At 35.1% G+C, this 19073-nt stretch overlaps 1 protein-coding gene across 1 annotated transcript in view; it reads left to right on the top strand.

Annotated features, from left to right (window-relative positions):
- The first annotated feature begins 318 nt into the window (after window positions 1–318).
- The window catches only part of LOC145243963 (uncharacterized), a 91914-nt gene continuing 73159 nt past the window's right edge, over window positions 319–19073 (top strand). Inside the window, exon 1 of the mRNA XM_080107091.1 lies at window positions 319–1239. Within this exon, the coding sequence (XP_079963217.1) occupies window positions 969–1239 (271 nt within the window). The 5' untranslated portion in view covers window positions 319–968. The remainder of the gene's footprint in view (window positions 1240–19073) is intronic.

Here is a 19073-nt window from a genome sequence, read left to right as displayed (position 1 = left end):
TTTACTATCCAGGGTCATGGTCAGTAAATTGATATTAGATCTTATTAAATACTGCTTCATAACGAGACATCATGGAAAAGGTAAATTTACTTTGAAAAGAAAAAAAAAAAATAGAGAAGAAAGAAAAGGAAAAAGTTAAATCGTAAAGAAAAGGCCAAAAAGAATTAATCGAGAGGGGGGGGGTTCAACTCAGCCTAACTCTCATTTGCCCCTCCGTTTTTCTTCTCTAAACCCCTCCCTCAGTCAAGGCATTCATTTTTTTTTTTTTTTTTTAAATATATATATCTTTGTTACTTTGTATTACCGTCCTACTTTCTACCTCTCCTCATCCTTTTACCTAAACTTCGATATTTCACACACTTTTTTTTTTTTTGTTCTTTACAAAAACCATCCATATTCATACACAAATCTACCTGTATTTCCCCTTCTATCTCCGATTAGTGGTACAGGTAATCTTATTACTAATTTACTACTACAGGTAGGCATAAATATATGTCACTCACTCGTGGGGGAGGGAGTCCTTTTTCCACTACGATAAACAAAAAACAATCACCTGTTATTTTTATTTATTTATTTATTTTTACCTGGAAGCAGTTAGAGATACCTGAAGAGGAATTACAACTGTTTACTACTAACCAAGGGATATACCTGTCTTTTGTACCCCAGATGACACGAGGATCTCTTTATTTTTCAAAGAAAAGGAAAAAAACATCTACATACATAGTTACATGGAAAGGTTTATTTGATAATGATATTAAACCAAATACTACTTGTAAATGTTGCGTTTATTATCACCCCCTCCCCCACACACAAAAAATAAGACGGATTGTTTTTAGTGCAAAAACCTAAACCCAGAAATCTAATGTTTTGGGGGATAAATTGACAGTTAAAAAAAAAAAAAAAAAATTGTTTCCTTTTTTACATTTACCTAAAAAAAAAAATTTAAAAAAAAAAAAAAAAAAGTAGCTATGGCCCTAACCCGAGATTATAAGAAAATCTTCTTTTACTGTGGTTTAGCCGGATCGATTTTAGCCGCTTTGTTCATGTTGATTAGTTTTTCCACTTCTTATTGGATCGAACGACATGAGGATGGACAGAAAAACTTTGTTTCAGCCGGACTTTGGGAAGTGTGCTATAATGGTTGGAAGAACCCTCACATCACGTCGGTGAAAATCTATCGTGGATGTTGGTGGATCTTTTCCGAATATCTCCGACCGATGAGGGAGTACGTCTTACCCTGTAAGTAAACAATAACTTCGTTTCAATTAGTTCTTCTCTTTGTGTGTGTGTGTGTGTGATGATCCATTGGATATCTATTTGATATCTATTGACTTTATCTACCCCCCCCCCCCCCATCTCAAGAGGGCAGAATTTGACACGGTTTTTTAATGATGAGGAAAATCCATCTCTTCAAAAAAGGTACACTCTGGGTTGAGAACAACAACAACAACAACAACAAAAAGAATGCCCTAGTCCAGTGGGATTCCTTTTTCACTGGCCGAGGACAGAAAAAAAAAAATGTCAGTTATGAGAAAACATTGAAGCAAATCTCTGAAAAAAAAAAGTTTTTATTTATTTTTTTCACAGCTAGCCTGTTGTATGTCCAGGGGATTTAACGCTGGTGGTGGAGTTTCTTTCATGCTTGATTTATTTTGAAATTATTATATTTTCCTCATTATTATTATTATTATTATTATTATCCACTCATTTGGAGTTTTCACACAGTCCATCCCATCACTAATGATCACCTGTGATGTTCCATGGAGTCTGAGTGAGATTTCCAGTGCAGATGACTTCACATTATTGCAACAGCTGTTTACCATTGATTTTTCACTGGCAACAGCCATTGGTATTCCAGAGGTTTGGGTGGCAAAAAACCTCCCCACGGTCCCAGTGTTCTCCACATTTCTTCAGTGAAGGTCTGGTTGGTGCTCTCCTTCCCCTGTCCACTTGACCTCTTCACGGCTCTTTGTTGTGGTGCCAGCCGATGAAGACGCCAGCATTTTTATTTTTTTTTTTAGAGGTGAGGGAGGCATAGTCAACTTACAATTTTTTTTCTTTCGGTTTTCTCGGTTGCTTGTAGTTGTGTTCTTTCTGTTTTAGTTTTACTTTTATTGCAGCATGTTATTGGTTAATGTTTGCAGTTTATGTCGATTCCTTTCTATATTCTAGCATTTTCCTTAAAATTTGAACTGTTTTCATTATTGCTATGCATTGTATCTTTTCAGCCATTCCTCAGATTCCAATTTCTCCCATTCTCTTTTCAAAGTTTTTCAGGATTGTTTCTAGTGCTCCTACGATCATCGATGGTATCTTAACTTTCTTCATGCTCCATATTCCTTTCAGTTTTCTAGCCAGTTTGCTTATTTTTTTTTTTTTTTTTTTCAATTTTTTATTATTATTATCATCATCATCATTATTATTATTATTAGGAATTCTCACACAGACCATCAAGGATTGCTCACTGACAACAAACAGTAGTGTTCCTTAGAGTCTGGATGATAATAAATCTCTCCAGATTTCCAGTACTCTCCACCTCTCTCGATAACCTATGCAAATGAATCTGCATTATCACCACAGCCACTTGCCACTGACTTTTCGATGGCAATTATCATTGGTCTTCACTGGAATTTGTGTGACAATAAGCCTTCCAAAGGTCCCAGTTGTCTTCGAATGGAGGTCTGGCTAGTACTTTCTCTTTTCTCTCTTTTCATCCTCCTTGATCCTTCTTGACTATTTGGTGTGGTGCCAGTTGATGTTGACACTACATTTTTATGAGGAGGGGGGGAAGATAGTAAACTTATAATTTTGCAGTTTCAGTTTTCTTGTTTCCATGTAGTGTTTTTCTATCTTTTTTTATTTTAGTTTTGTTGCAGTTTATGTTGCAGATTAACATTTGTAGCTCTGTCCACGGATATTTGTAAATGCGAATCTCAAGTGGTGAATTGTTGTTTGAGTGTGCGTCTGGTTTGATCGTTATTTTGGATTGAGCTGTCATTTTATTTTGTAGTTTAGGGTGAGAGGTGCTAGACAAAGTGAATGTGCATAGCCTCTATCATGCAACACAAGTAGACCATCATGCAACACAAGTAGACCATCATGCAACACAAGTAGACTATCAGCCAACTACTCATCCACGGGAATTTGGCTTCAGAAATGCCCACTGGAGATATGCAGGGTCCTTCCATGCGCAAAATGGCACTACAACCATCCCAAATTTATGCAACTGATGATAAAGCTGCTACTCTAAGCACCACTAAAAACTTAGGACTACTGTACTACCAGTTGGAATACAGCAGTCAGACAACTTGTTAACTGGTACCCTCAAACCTGTCAGACAAGAGTGGCTCAAACTAATCATGTGAGCCTACAAGCTAAAAAAGCACCCCCAAAACACCCAGTTTCAGGGGAAGGCAATGGAGCAAAAGTAGGGGGCAGTGTTCATTGTCCTAGTCAAGAAACAATGCCAAACACTGGGCATCTCTAATGAATCCCTGTGATGCACCTCTGCTCCTGGCTAATAGGCAAAGAAGGAGTATGGAAGCCAGGAAATAGACAGAGCTTAGCTTATCTACTCCTTAAGCAGTTTAAGTTTGTAAACCGGTAATTTCATGGAGGCATGAGCTCTAGGAAGGTTGTTGACCAGTACTGAGTAAGCCACCCTCCTCCCTTTGGTGCCAAAACATATGTAGCCAGTGGCACGAGTTTAACATTGAAGTTTTCCTTCTCCTAGATGGATACCTGACAAGATTTACGGGTCCATCATAACTGAAAGGGTTAGCCTCACGCCTGGTTTCAAAGCCAGGTATTTCTACACCCCCGCATGGGTTATGATTTGTACTCGTTAGGAGTTCTCACACAGGTCATCAGAGATTACTCATTGACAACAGTTTGTATTATTATTATTATTATTATTATTATTATTTGCTCCTTGCATCAAGTGACTTCATCTCCTGTCTTGAATGACTTCCATAAAAGTTAATAATATTAAAAAAAACTTCCTTTACAATTAATTGAATATTTATTGGAATAAAAAATGCAATAGCGGAACAAAAAAAAAAAAGAATTTTTAAGAATCCTCTTTCAATCTAGCTTAGGATCGAAGCTTTCCTAAAAACTGTGTGGGATTCTTTCCTTTTTGCTGCCTCATATTGTGGAATCTATGTCTATACACCTCTTTATGTAGATCTTCCACCACAATGAGTCGTATATATCATAGGAGCTGTTTTTCCATGGCTATATTGAAAGCTTCAGGCTCTACTAGTTCGAACAAAAGTCTGTTTACCTCGTTAGAGCAAGCCATTCTTAACTTGTTGCATATTTCCACGGGAGTCGGTTAAACCACACATTTGTTTGTACTGGGTCTATGTATTGATGAATATAGCCTAGTCTCTGTTGGTGTAACCATGATTGATCACAAGTCTGTCTGGTTTTTCAGTGTGGGGTCGGTTTGACACATTTCCCTGCCAGCATGAATCTCATTGTTTTTTTTTCCGTAAATTTATCAACTGATGAACTAGTTGCAAGTAATGTTCGTTATCGTGTTGTCCTGATGCCAATTTTAGTAAGAAAATAATTTTGTAAAAATAAATCCTGTTCATAGCACCACGTAAAGTGGACTTAAAAATCTCCTGAGTTCAAGACTAGCGCTGAATTTATAACACCACATGACAACTGATGTTCCACTTTTTTCTGACCCGTCTCATCAGTCGGCCCCATTCTCTACAAGGGCTATCTTAGTGCCAATGAAATTTCAGCTACTGCATTAGTATTCATCACTGGAGGGATTTTCCTTCTAAATCCATAATTTTGTCCATTAAGGACACTAATTGTTCAATGGTTTTCTGTCTCCATCATAGATGCTAATATTGCCTGAATGTTGGACGGTAAATAAGATATAAATAATTTGGTGAATAGGGCACTGTTAGTTGCAACAGTCACATATATTGATGTAATATTTTCTCCTGATGTGCATAGACAGATTTATCACTGAGTAAGTTGCACATAGACCAATCAGATGTCTTCACATATACAATACTAATGTGCTCTGGTATTTTCCCACTTTTCAATCAGTTGAAGTTTGAGAGCATTCTTTCTTTTTTTTTTTTTTTTTTATAAGGGAGTCACCACTTATCAAGGCTTAAAGTTCAGTCGAGGATAAGGGTTAATGAGTGTACATTGGTCGCCGAGATAACAGCAAAGAAATTGCTGATGATTATTTAGGGGTCGGCTCAATAAGAACTTGTTTGCATTGGACTTGAAGATGACCACGTTGTAGTCAGCTGGGAAGCAGGCCAGCAGAACAGAGTTCTACAGACGGGCAGTTCTAGAAAAGAAGCTTTGTTCATGGAATCTGTATTTAGATTTAGGCACAGATGGAGAGTGGTGGAAATTGTTAATAGTAGTTGTAGCTAGGCAAGTATTTTTTTATGAAAGTTTGACAAGTGAAGACTATAGATTGAAGCTCAGACGAGCACTTGTCATGAAAATAACGATAGAGCAGAAACAGGTTACTAATGGCGAGATGAAATGTACAAAGATATGTGGTGCCTGTTTTTGTAAAGATTGAATGTTTGTTGTTTATAATTCCTTTTCATACAAAAAAAAATATTTTTATTAACTTTCAATGTCGTCTACTTATTTCATAAGTCGGGTGGACATTCTATCTAGTTATTTCTAAATATGGAGTCAGACAGACCTCCTTTCACAACCAAACTTTAATTATACATATACCCCTCATCTTATCATTCATTATAAGGTTTTACTTTCTTTTTATTTTTCGAGGGAGAAGATTGTAATTTTACCTTTGAAAATAATTACAGCAATTATTAATTGTAATTTGTAGTCATGCACAAAATGACCACTGTCCACTGACTGATATCAGTTTAATAATAATAATTAATAATACACTAGTTTGTTGCAATAATACTAATACTAGAAACTGTCAAAGTAAAAGTACACAGATCTGTGAGTTTGGAACTGCTCCTCCCATAACATTCCAAAGGATCTAATGCCAATTGTGGTGTAAAGGTCTGTCTGTGTGCGTTTGCAACGGAAGGAATTCTTCCTCCAAACAAGCCCCAGCAGGGCATGTTTTTCCTCAGAACCTCCAAATCAACAGTCTATGCAATTTTTGAAATGGCTTTTTCCCTTTTGACTACAGTGTGTTGCTAGTCCTGTGCACTTTCCCAGGCTTTGTCTTTTGTCTTTGAGAAAGGGTTAATTTATTGCCAATTGCTTGAGGCGCCCCTACAAGGAATCCTGACGGAGCTGTCCAGGTATATTTTGCAGGCCAAAGTGCTCTTCCTTTATGTTGCTGGCTCTTAAATCTCACTTTCTGATACTTGTGTTACGTCTTCCTGCTGTTGTTCTTTGTTTAATTTGAGTCTTATTTTTTTACCGCCATAAACATAACATACACATATGTAAAATAACAATATACGGCACTCGTCTGCTTTCAATAAAATCCCCCTATTATCTCCCTTTCATTCTTTCATTCTCTCTGTTTCACTTGTTACTTCTTTTTTCATGAAAGCGGTGAATTGGTAGCAATAGTAGTCGCTGAAGCGACGTGGTTGCTATGGAAACCAATTATAAAAACGTCGCTTACCGCCTTACATTTTTTTACGATTTTGAACACCACTAAATTCATCATAACTTTTGTTTTACTGAATGAAAATTGAAAAAAATTTTCACAATATAGCTGAGAAAGTGATCTATAAATTGTAATAACTGTTTGAAATTTAGTCGAAAAATCAATGAGCGCTGAAGCTTTAAAGCAGTTCTAAATGACTAAAACCGACACTTAACCATATATTCAAACACTGCCGCGTTTGAATGATAACTGAAGTAAGATTTTCCCCTATTTCATTGACCAGAATAGCTCTGTTATCAATAGATGCATATACAATTCTGTTTTGGTTGCACTTCAATTGGATTATTAATATGTATTTTCAGAAATTATAATCATTGTTTAATTAAAGTTCAACAGTTTTTATATTTTATCTGATCAGCCCTTCTAACTTTGGTTACTGATTTCAACATGGCAGTAGGTATAACAAATCGTCCACAGTAACATATTGTCTTCCCTTGACTCGAAAAACCACAACAAAAATATGATATAAATTTAATTTGAGTCACTTTTTCATCTTACACCATGTGCTACATAGGATCCTATTAATTAATACACAACAAATAAATGTTCCTTCTGCTTGCATTACTATTTCGTATTATATTACACTTTTTCATCTTATGTGCAACATAAGGTTATACACTTTTTCATCTTACACTATGTTCTACATAGGGTCCTATTAATGACTACACCGACACGCTACTGCTAATAAAAAGCAAATAAAGTACATACTGTTCCAGTGTTTGTGTCTAAACACAATTATTTAAAATCTCCTAAGTTTCAAAATGCTGTGGTGGTTTTCTTTCTTAGTTATTAAATAAGACGAATGTTTAAATTTTAATTTAAAATTAACAAAATAATTAATACTTATAGGTACTAGCAGTACTAACAGTCATATTCTTTGTTTGGATATATAATGTAAGCGTTGTAGCGGACCAGGATATAATACCCTAGCTCGCCACAAGAAAATAATGAAACGAATGGAATTGAAGGAAACAAAGACTCAATTGATGGATAAGATAAACGTCATTTATTTGCTGTTGAAAGAATGAACGTTTTAGTTATAACGTGTTATGTCCGCGCATGTGTAACCAATGTTCGTTGCGGGACTGGTGTTGTAGAAAGAATAGGAAATGTGTGTTCATCTCAAGTTCGAGTCACTATCGTTTGTTCGCGCGTGGGAATTGAAGTGAGTGTTGTAGTGGAAATGAGAATCCAGCGTGTAGCCAAAGAAGAGGATATTAGAGTTGTCATCAGTTAGTTGTCAGCTACGCGAAGGTGTTCTCAGGGACCAGTAGTAGATAGAGAGAGAAAGAGTGGGAATGTGTACATACAGTCTGTTAGCTCTTGCCCCATACATAGTAGTAAGTGGGCGTGATGCACGCGGGTGGTCCGAAGACCGACCGACCAGCACGGAAGCTGCGCCGGAAAGAAGGAGCCACTTGTTGCTCTTCCTTTTATACTCGTTTCCGGAGTGTCTTTTGCGCATGGGTATATTTCCCTAGAAAGCGGAAGTGACGTCGTCCATGTGTGCGTTCGTGTGCGCGTGTGTGAGTATATGTGTATACGTTAGCGTGTGTATATATATATGTGAATGTGAGTGTATGTACGCGAATGTGAATATGTGTACATGTGTGGACGTGGGCGCGTATGTTTGTGTGCGCGTATGTATATGACATAGCTTGAAATGTGAATGTGTGTTTTTGTGTGAGACTTGAAAAAGGCTCGTACAACGTCGAGATTGCTAATGAATAATCAATCATAATTTCTTGTTAATGCATGTTATTCCTCACTTTAACATATTGTGAACCAGACGTATTTCGTTGTATGCTCAGCTTTGATCGGAACACAATATCAACTGCTTTAAAGCTTCGCCACTCATTAATTTTTCGACTAAATTTCAAACAATTATTACAATTTATAGATCACTTTCTCAGCTATATTGTGAAAAGTTATGATGAATTTAGTGGTGTTCAAAATCGTAAAAAAATGTAAGGCGGTAAGCGACGTTTTTATGACTGGTTTCCATAGCAATCACGTCGCTTCAGCGACTACTATTGCTACCAAATCACCGCTTTTATGAAAAAAGAAGTAACAAGTGAAACAGAGAAAATTAAAGAATGAAAGGGAGATAATTGGGGGATTTTATTGAAAGCAGACGAGTGCCGTATATTGTTATTTTACATATGTGTATGTTATGTTTATGGGGGTAAAACAATAAGACTGAAATTAAACAAAGAACAGCAGCAGGAAGATGTGACACAAGTGTCAGAAAGTGAGATTTAAGAGCCAGCAACATAAAGGAAGAGCACTTTGGCCTGCAAAATATACCTGGACAGCTCCGTCAGCATTCCTTGTAGGGGCGCCAGATTATGCGGAGCCTCGCCGATAAAATCATAACAACACTACGTAAAAGAAAATAGAAAAATGAATAAATGTAAAATGTAGAAACTAAAAACAAATATGGTGTTTTATTATTCATTTTTTTTTTTTTTTTTTAAATAATAACTGTGAAGGTTAGAAGAAGCAAAAATTAATTTTTGGAGGATCAAGTAATTTCAAGGAAATGTTTTAAAAAAAAAAGGTGAAAAGAAAATTTTTTTTTGTTTTTATTATAAAATCGTAATTCAGCGTGTTTCATTGTGATTGGCTGATCGGTGTGTTACGTCAGACAGCAGGTAAATCAAGCTGGTGCTCAGCATAATCTGGCTGCTGACATCATGTTCTGGCCAAAGCCGAGTGACGACTGAGATATGCCTGGTTCACAATATGCACCAGCACCGATAATATCTGCGAGGATGGTTTCATATGCACATGTTATGCAGTTGATTTTTCGTCAGCCAGAAAAACTCGTAATATGACTTCATTTTTGTATAAAATAAAAAATTTTCTTTTTTTTTCTGTTACCTCTTGTAGCTAGAGAGGGAGTGTGGACAGGAAGGTGGATGGAACCACAAGCTCGTACTAATATTATTTTGCCAGCTGACTGTATGTTTTTCTCTCTTTTGCCTTTATCTCTGGGCTATATATGTGGCCAGCTCTCTGCAGGTATGCTAACCTCAACAGCAGTGTGTGTCAAATAGCTAACCTTTCACCATTGGCGATATCAATTTCGACAGCCTGACCCCAATCGTTCATTGCATTTTGGCTATCAGCTGTCATGTGTCGTGTGCGTGTGTGCACCCTCAATATGTGACACACAGAACAGATACTAAACTTCTTCCCCAAGGAGAAGGTAAAACCTAGGAAAATGGTTTCATATCTACAGAACAAATTCTATCATAACCACCTCAAAAAAAGAGAAGATAATCCCTGGAAGGATGGCATCATGATTACAGAGTAGATAATATACTACCTGCTGAAATGAGTATTGAAAGAAATAGTATACTAAACTGAATTAAGCTTTAAAATGTGGTATAATTAATTGTATAGAATCGGCTTCAGACAAACAGATTCCAAATCTCCATTTATAATAAAAAGTACAATAATACCATTAGTAGAAGTATGGGTTCAGTTTCAGAAAGATAGATACGAAATTTGCATTAGTAATAGATTAAGAAAATCGATTTAACACTAAGTATACGAAACTTGGTGATTGGAGCAGTAGTTTATTGGGTTCTTAAATTTTTCCAGAAGATACCAATGCATAAGTCCCACTAGTATTTGAATAAAAATTTTGATAATGAGATCGTAATGTTTCGTTCACGTTAAACCCTAAATAAGCATACACGACAGATTATAAAAAACATTACACTTTTTAGCCCATTAAAAACGGGCAAAAGTTATAGCCCGTTGACTTAAAATGAATGCCTTATGCCATATTGATAGTTGAATATGGTTAAATTTGTGCTCATTTTTGCATGAAATACCAATCCTATTAATTCCTAACTGTGCATTGAATGGATACCATAATACTTAGTTTGCTGCACCTTATCATAACAAAGATCCATATAAAATTTTAGCCAGGTTAGAGGTTTCTGAGAAAAAAAAATGAATGCACAGCGTCTGGCTGACTCCAATGTGGTCATCTTCAAGTCCAATGTAAACAAGTTCCTCTTGAGCCATCCCTTGCATAATCAAATTCTATCCAATTTTCACTACGTTACTACCTTACACTCATTAACCCTTATCCTTGAGTGGCGACTCCCTTGTAAAAAATGAAACAAACAGACAAACTAAGAAAAATCTAATTCATAAAACTCACTATGTCTGTCTGTCTCCAGTTTTTCAAACTGCATCACCTCTGAGATGCAAATTTGCATCACCTCTGAGATGCAAATTTGCAAAGCAGCACAAGGCAGATCTAATGATTGCATTTTTTTTGTGAATCGCTCTCTTCAAGGTTTTTAGCTGGTAAAAATAGCTGCTAAGGGGTCAAAATCTAAGAAAATTAAAATTTGGCAAGTGTAAGTCGACTAAACGTGTTCTTTGTACGCATGCGCAAATAAACATTTATACATTACAATTAGTTCATTTTAAACTATTTTTTATCCATCTGATGATAGTTCAAATGGTAATGACTAAGGCTGGAGCTATATGTTTTGGTTTCGATTCTAGCTGATGGCACCCAAGTTATATTTTAATTTTGAAATCACTACTATATATTGGGTACAATATAATATATAATAATTGATAGAGAATGTACTCTGTAGTAATAAATACAAAATCTACATAAATAAAAATGTCATATTTAAGCATTTTTATGACTGGGCAACACCAAGCACTCTGTTAGTATTATATAAATATGTAAAAATGACTAAAAAAATATTTACTTTGGCGTAATTATTGCTAAGTTTTCACGTCTTCATATTCATTTATAAACAGTTTAATGGAAAATCATTAAATCATTGATTGCAATGCTGCACTGGGGAGGATGTTAATCATAATCTTTTCTTTTCTTTTTTTCCTATAATATAAACATTTGTCAGCATAAAGGGATCGATAATTGGTATAATTTGTGGTACAAAGAATTTTTCAGTTCCCCATAGCTTCTGAATATTGAAAACTGACCACCAAATTTGTTTCCCTCTGAAGGGGTTGTTTTCCCGCCAAATTTAAAGAAATATTACTTTTATATTATGACATTTTTCTGTGTAATATTCAAATTATATTGGTTAAATCATGTTGACACACCAGTTTTAAGTCTGATGATTGAAGTTAAGTGCCATTGAGTCTGCTCAGTACTTAGATGGGTAACTGTTTGGGAGTACTCGGTGCTGTAAATAAACATTTCATAACACAAATTTCACAACTGCAAATAACTTTCTTATCTTCTATGTTACCAACATCAACCATACGAGGTACCTTCAATAAGTTTCCAGACTTTTTTTGTACAGGCATTTAAAATTGTTGTAGACACTTGATAGTTCAGTATGTTATTGCTATACGTCTGATGAGATGATTGACGAATTTTTATGATTTCAGGTTCAAATAAACAGCTACAGTGGGAATTTAAATACACCCTACTAAAGCCTGATTGTCACAGCTGATGAATTTCAAAAATGCAATCTGGATGTGAGGACAATTTAGAAGAACGATATGCAATAAAATTCTGTTTTAAACTTGGAAAAAATGCCACACAAACATATGAAATACTCCAAACTACTTTTGGACCATCTTGCATGAATCAAGCATCAGTTTTTGAGTGGCATAAGAGATTCAAGGAAGGCAGGAAGTCTGTGAGAGATGATGAGAGGTATGGGAGGAGTAAAGAAATCAGAATGCTAGAGTTGATTGGCCAATTAAAGAATTTAATGGATAGGGACCGTTGTGTGTCTATAGAGACAGTAAGTGCACAGTTTGATCTCAGAAAGTAAATTTGAAGATGAATTACATTTCTTTACTTAATCTGTTAACATCTTTGCTGTTATATTAAGCTGGATTCATATTTATTATGTAGTTTAATTATATTTGGGTAAATACACATTTCTGTTAAATTATGTTTATATTATTTAATTTTAATGATAGGACAATTCCAATATTTTTCTTGATTCCAATACAGTTAATGATTCTGTACTAAATTCCGATTCTGATACAGTTACCAATCCCAATTCTTTATAAATCTCTAAGTATTTAACAATAGAGTTATTACCTATTCCCACTTACCATAAAAAAACACATAAAATGTGTGGATAGTTTCTCAAGTGTAAAAATACACTTGTGGGGGATGATCTATAGATTTTAGTTTTAGTTGTAATTTAAAATCAATGAATGTTATTTTACCAACAGTGGAAAGTTTTTCCTTAAACAAAATCAAATAAAAAAGACAAAAGAATCGTTTTTTGGCATCGGAATATAGGCACCAATTTTTCTGATTCCAGTACCCTCAAATGTTGCAATTTTTCTGAATCCTGCTTCCAATTCTAATTAATTGTCCCAAAACTATTTCATCTTATATATATGTGAAAAATTCATATTTTTGTTGAGATTAATTTTCTTTTTCATTATTTAAACGTGCATTCATTTTCATAATCATTTATTTAATTTATTTTAATTATATTTAAAAAATATTTCACTTTCAATATTATTTATTTCTGTAAAAAAAATTGTGTAAATAAACATATTTAAAAATAAGCATATCTATTTTTTTAAAATCAGTTTACAGATATTCTTATTTATTATATCTAAAATGTACTTTACTTTCTGTGATAATCATTTCTGTAAAAATCAGTTTACAGCTATTCTAATCTTTTGAACTACATTTTTAGCAAGATCTTCAAATTAAGTAACAGTAAGTAAAAGTAAGTTTACTTCCCAAGAATTTCGATAATTGGAACTTGTTTGGATCAGTGAATATGTTAAATTGCCAAATATTTTTCAGAGTACTTTCCATCTGCTGAACACATTACTGGAGGACTACAACGTGGACATATTCAAATTCAGAGTCAATAAAAAATTGTCATAAACCATTTTCACAACATTAATGAAGATTATAAAATTATAATTACTTTCATCAGTTGTGTTGACTAAATCTACTCATAGTCTGTCACAGTTTGACCACAAAAACATTTTATTAAAAAATAGTCTTCAGATGTCTAGTTAATTGCTAATTATGATCTAGACGGATTTACTTAATTTATTTTAGGCAATGATCATCATGATCATCGTATTCAGTTTTATGTCTGTTTTACACGCTAACATAGCGTGGACGCATGTATGCACATGCATGCAAAGTGATGTAACCGGTAAGGAAAAATAACGATTTTCAAAAAGAGACCACATTAGAGATGGGAAGAATGTTCGAGATCATGTGAGAGAGGGGAATGACGCCTAAGAAAACGATCACATAAGTGACGCCCCAGCGGTAATGAGAGAATGAGGAAATAAATGTCATTGTACAATAAAAAAAAGTGAGTGGAAGTTGTTTTCTATTCCTTGTCTGCTTTGCGACTGAGGCTACAATGTGTTGGTTCTGGGACAATATTACAAACTTTAAAAAAATCGACTTCCAAATTAATGTATCACTAGTCAGATTCATTCTCCTTTGTTTTCAGTGACCTTCTGTTATAAATTGAACCTGCATCCTCAGTTGTTCTACATCTACTGATGCAAGAACTTTCATCCATTCTTTCAATGTGGCCATACTATAATGCAGACACAATACTGCACCAACCACACTGAGTGTCCTTAACCTCATCGGATTCCACCCGATATGACAGGTGTTCTTCTGATCGTACATTGTCCCGTCACAAGTTGGCCTGTTGATCATCTTCACCCACTGTGTTTTCATGGTGGGGCGCTTTGCCTCTCGATCGAATCGTCTCCTACCCTGTGTAGGTAGTCTCCGGTACATCAATCACTCCATTGGTCCTTGCGGCTTGCTGCAAAATGAAGAGTCCTCACCATAAACAAACAGAACTCCGGTTTATAACAATAACAAACTATTTATTAATTTTATTACTTCATAACAGCTACTGTCTAAATTGAGGTGACTGACTATAGCAGTGAAACGATGTAAGATCAGACCAGTAAAGTCACAGATTTCCCATTAACACAGGCTAGTTAACATCATAACATCAGGCCCTGAGGGCTCCCAAATCGGGAGCACTTGACCAGCCCAGCCATTCAGTTTGCTGGCTACAACTCTAATTTTTTTTGAATTAATTTTTCTAAATCCAACCCCTTTTCCCCGCCTCTCCTTCAGAAAGTGGTTATAAACACTCTTTCTTTCTTCCTCTTAGAGCTTACCCTTCGTCTTGTCCACTCAGCACCTCTCTCTCTCCCTTTTATCCTATTAATTTGTACTGAGGTTTTTACTTATCAAATTAGAAGTGATTAGTCATTCCAGGTCAAACAATGCTTGGCGTCGACCCTTACCCTTGACCCCTATTCTAAGTTGTCAGCCTTAATCAGCTAAGGATCTCTGGATCTCTTCATACTTCTCAACAGAGGTTTTAAAAACAACTTTTCATGTTAACAGATATATAACGATGATGAGATAAAAACAATTATTATTTGTTTTTTCTCTTTCTGACAAAATCCCATAGAAATTTCTGTTTTGTCCCAATCAGACATCAATACCCCCTCTTCTTCCCTCTCCTCCTCTATCCCATCTGGTCAAACATCCCCTCTCACTGCAATATGCACCTCGCTGCATGCATTCATGACACCAATAGTGTCATAATACCATCAAAATCTACTTTTCTTGCATACATCTTTGGTGCTTCTACAGAATTGGAACGAGGTTTTGTAGTCGATAAATTGAGTTTCAACTGATTTTATTTTTGCCACTTTTAATAAGTTACAACGGTAAATTCCAAATTATGCAATCGAAATTACCCGAATATTATTGAATTATTAAACAAAACAACTTTAATCATGTTAGCAGGCGAAAATTTTCTGCCATCTTGTTTTAAACCAAAACGGAAAATTACCTCTCTTTTAAATTCTCCTGTGTTTTACCATTGTTTTCATAAAATTCTATTTTTTATTTTCTTTAATAAATAATTTTCTACCTTATCGATTTTTGGATATAATCATCTTAAAAATACGAGGAATACGTAGATATCAGTATTTTCATGTGAAATTTAGTTTTACGATTTCCAAAATTTCGTCCCAATAGTGTAGAAGCGCCACGTGTTTTTATACTATCCAGATTTAATCTTCCTCTGAGGTCAACAGAACTAAGCTTATCTTTAAGAATCACATTACACACCCATCATTTCATCCTCATATCATTTCTCTATGCAACACATATCCTTAACCTTTACTAACCAGACATTATTACACTGCATACACGTGCCTGGGAGAGTCTTCTCTTTGTCAACAGTTATAACACTCTGCTGATTAGTAATGACAGAAATTCCTGACTTTACACTATCCACTCTTAACTCTGCAATCACACTAGCACCTGCTCCACTCTGTGCTCTAATGGTATTGTTGTGTATCAATAAGGCAGTTAATGCTGTATTAGCCTGAACCAACTTGCTTGTGTTCAAGTTAGGTGCAAAGAGGTTGAAAGGTTAAGACTAACAGGCTTCAAACTCATTGACTTCCATTTACGACATGTTGCACCTGCATGCTAGCAGAGTTCACAAGGCTGGTAAATGCATGTTGAGTGTAAGTTGTGTAAATGGGATGCTACCACTCCACACATACACTTCAATGTATAAGGGTGACACATGTGAGTTTTTGGATAATTGCAGTCAGACAGTCAAAGAGAACAAGAGAATCTTAATTCAAGATGAGAAAACAGAAAAAGAAGAAAAAGATTGGGATCGATTCAGTCATGCAGAGGCTTCCCAGGAAAGGAGGGAAATCTGGAATAAAGACCGTCACCAAACAATAATATTCAAGTTGTATTTTTGGCAGCATACCTGAATCGTCACGAGGGGGCACTGGCCAAGGAAAGGAGAAAAGGTGTGTCGTAAGATCTTATAGTCTGTATATATGTGACACATACATACACACACTCATGACTGTATATACACATGTGAACACACAAAGACAGACGATCATGGCCATGTCACAATTATGTACACACCATCCCCCCCCAACTAGGTATATAACAGTATCACCAAGGAAACAAATCTTCTCAAGATCCCTCAGTAGCTTCATCATCCATCTGGGCTCATCTGTCTCCATTGTCTTACACTTTTTACACATAAATTGACTATTTTTACTCAACTGATCAGTAATTCCACTGTACTTTTTGTTTACTCAATGCTTATAAGTAGCACAAAAAAATTAATTGCTCCTGACTTCCTTTCCATAAACTGAGGTAACTGTCTACTTTTTAGTGGCTTTCCAACACTATAATCAGTGATCATCACTGGTAACATTCACTTTCAGACTTTTACTTTCTATAGCATTTCTCCAAGTATCTAACTCATTAAGTAGGCCATCTATTCTTTTACAGGTGAGTATTAAAGCATCAACATGCAACATCTCTTCTGGACAACTCGTACAAAACGGTGAATAATGCTTCTAAGACACAAATGAAAAGCAACAAACTCAGAAAAGAACCTTGACGTGATCCTACTTTAACATTAAAGCTGTTAATTCTAACATGACTTTGAGCATTTTTATATATTACTTGAACAACATTCACCAATCATATGTTTGCTCTGTTTATACAAGTCTGGTCTGTTATATCCGACAGTGTATCTTTCAGCTTCTTCCGCTATTCTTTCACACTTCCTGTAACAGACTTAGTAGCTGAAGACGCCATCACTTGGTGTCTAAATTCGCATGCTACATGTTCTTAATTCAACTTTTGCACTTTCCTCATAAGAATAACTTTTCTCTTCACCCATGAGCTTTCTTCAGTATAAAACTGTAAATAGCCAGTTTGTGTTGATTCATGGTTTTTTTAACCTAATATTACTTTCACATCAATAATGAACTTTCTATCCTTTTTTTCCTAACAAGTAGACTTGAGTCTTTGTTGTACCAGATTTATACATAACAAGATGACTTCCCTTTTTCCTAAGATACTAATAACAAACATGTCTATTGTAAGTTCAAATTCTAAAATTCTTTCTCCTCTTGTATTCCTATCATCATATCCATTTTCTCCATCCACATCCTCAAAATCACCAAGAACCTTTCTAACATGACCATTCGAATCTTCTGCTGCAGCAAACATTTCCTCATTACCATCAACTTTACTAGTTACCGCAATAAACCAGTCATAAAACTTATCTTTCACCTGTTCACTCATTCCACATTATGGTGCATAAACAGATAAAGATGTAAAAATTTTCTTACTTACCTTCAACTCCATCAGTGTTATTCATTCACTTTATCCACACAACTTTCTGCAATAAAAATACTAGTACCATCTGTTTCCTGTTCATTTCCAATACAAAAGCAACTTATATCTTGCATTCTTTCTTACAATCATTCTAGCAGGTTTACCTCTCCAACGAGTTTCCTAGACACGACACAGGTCAATACATCTTTCAAGAAACTCAACAATTTTACCTGACTTTCTATGCAAGCTTCCAACATTTAAACTGCATAACCTGAAATTGAACTAACTGTTTTCATTGTTGAATGTATATATAATTTTCTCACTTGCACTTTCAAATATTTGTTAAAATCATATATACACCTGACAATTCTTTTGTCATTCTTCTCAAAATCAACAAAGACACAAATTTATCAACATAGAAATTTATTTACAAATAAACTTTTGCCTATTGACAAAGAGAGACGTTTAGCCATAAGGATTGGTTTGTGTATTGCAGCGACTGCTGAGAAATATCAATTACGCTCAACTGTTGTTGGTCTGCTCTTCTCTCTTTTTCCTTTTTCTATTGTTTATATGAACTGTCTAATATAAATATCAACCCACATTCCTGAAATGTAAATATTAAAATATTGCATTGTTCTTTTTTATTTTGCTTTGCGCAATTCATAACCTCCCGACCTGGAATGTAAACATTTCTTTGTTTTTAGTGATAATTACAATTCCAGTCATTTTTATGGAATACAAGAATGTAGATCAAATGTTCATCTGGAATGTGCATGTGTGCATACTCCAGCTTTTATCGGTGTCACCCGGATTCCATATTCAACACAATTTTCTTTGGAAGTCATTTCCTTATTTAAGGCAAAATTTGATAGGCTGGATGCTCTTCTTGATGGCAAACCAGTGAGGTGATAAAGACCAATGCTTTTATTGAGACACCATCTCTAGGTGATTGCCTATCAAGACTAAAGAGCTCTTTGCCTGCCATTTTGGGTAAAAAATAGATGCTTTTCCAGTAAAATAAAAATAGAATTATTCACTGGTTTTGTGCTTTGTTGCCAACTACAGAGTCCAACTTCTGTTGCAAATATACAAAGGGATAATTACAAATGCCTTAATTGAGAGGAGGATACATAACCAGTATTCTCTCAACAAGTACAGTTTTGAGTTGTTGCTAGTTTTAGATTTAATATCTAGAAACCAATGTTTAGTAATATGAAGCAGTTATCAAGCCTTTTATATTCTTCG

The sequence above is a fragment of the Euprymna scolopes genome, chromosome 22 (assembly GCF_053919585.1).
Source record: "Euprymna scolopes isolate OS-2025 chromosome 22, ASM5391958v1, whole genome shotgun sequence".
Lineage (NCBI taxonomy): Eukaryota > Metazoa > Mollusca > Cephalopoda > Sepiida > Sepiolidae > Euprymna > Euprymna scolopes.
The sequence above is the reverse complement of the archived record's forward strand: the minus strand, read 5'-3'. Positions and strand labels throughout refer to the sequence as shown.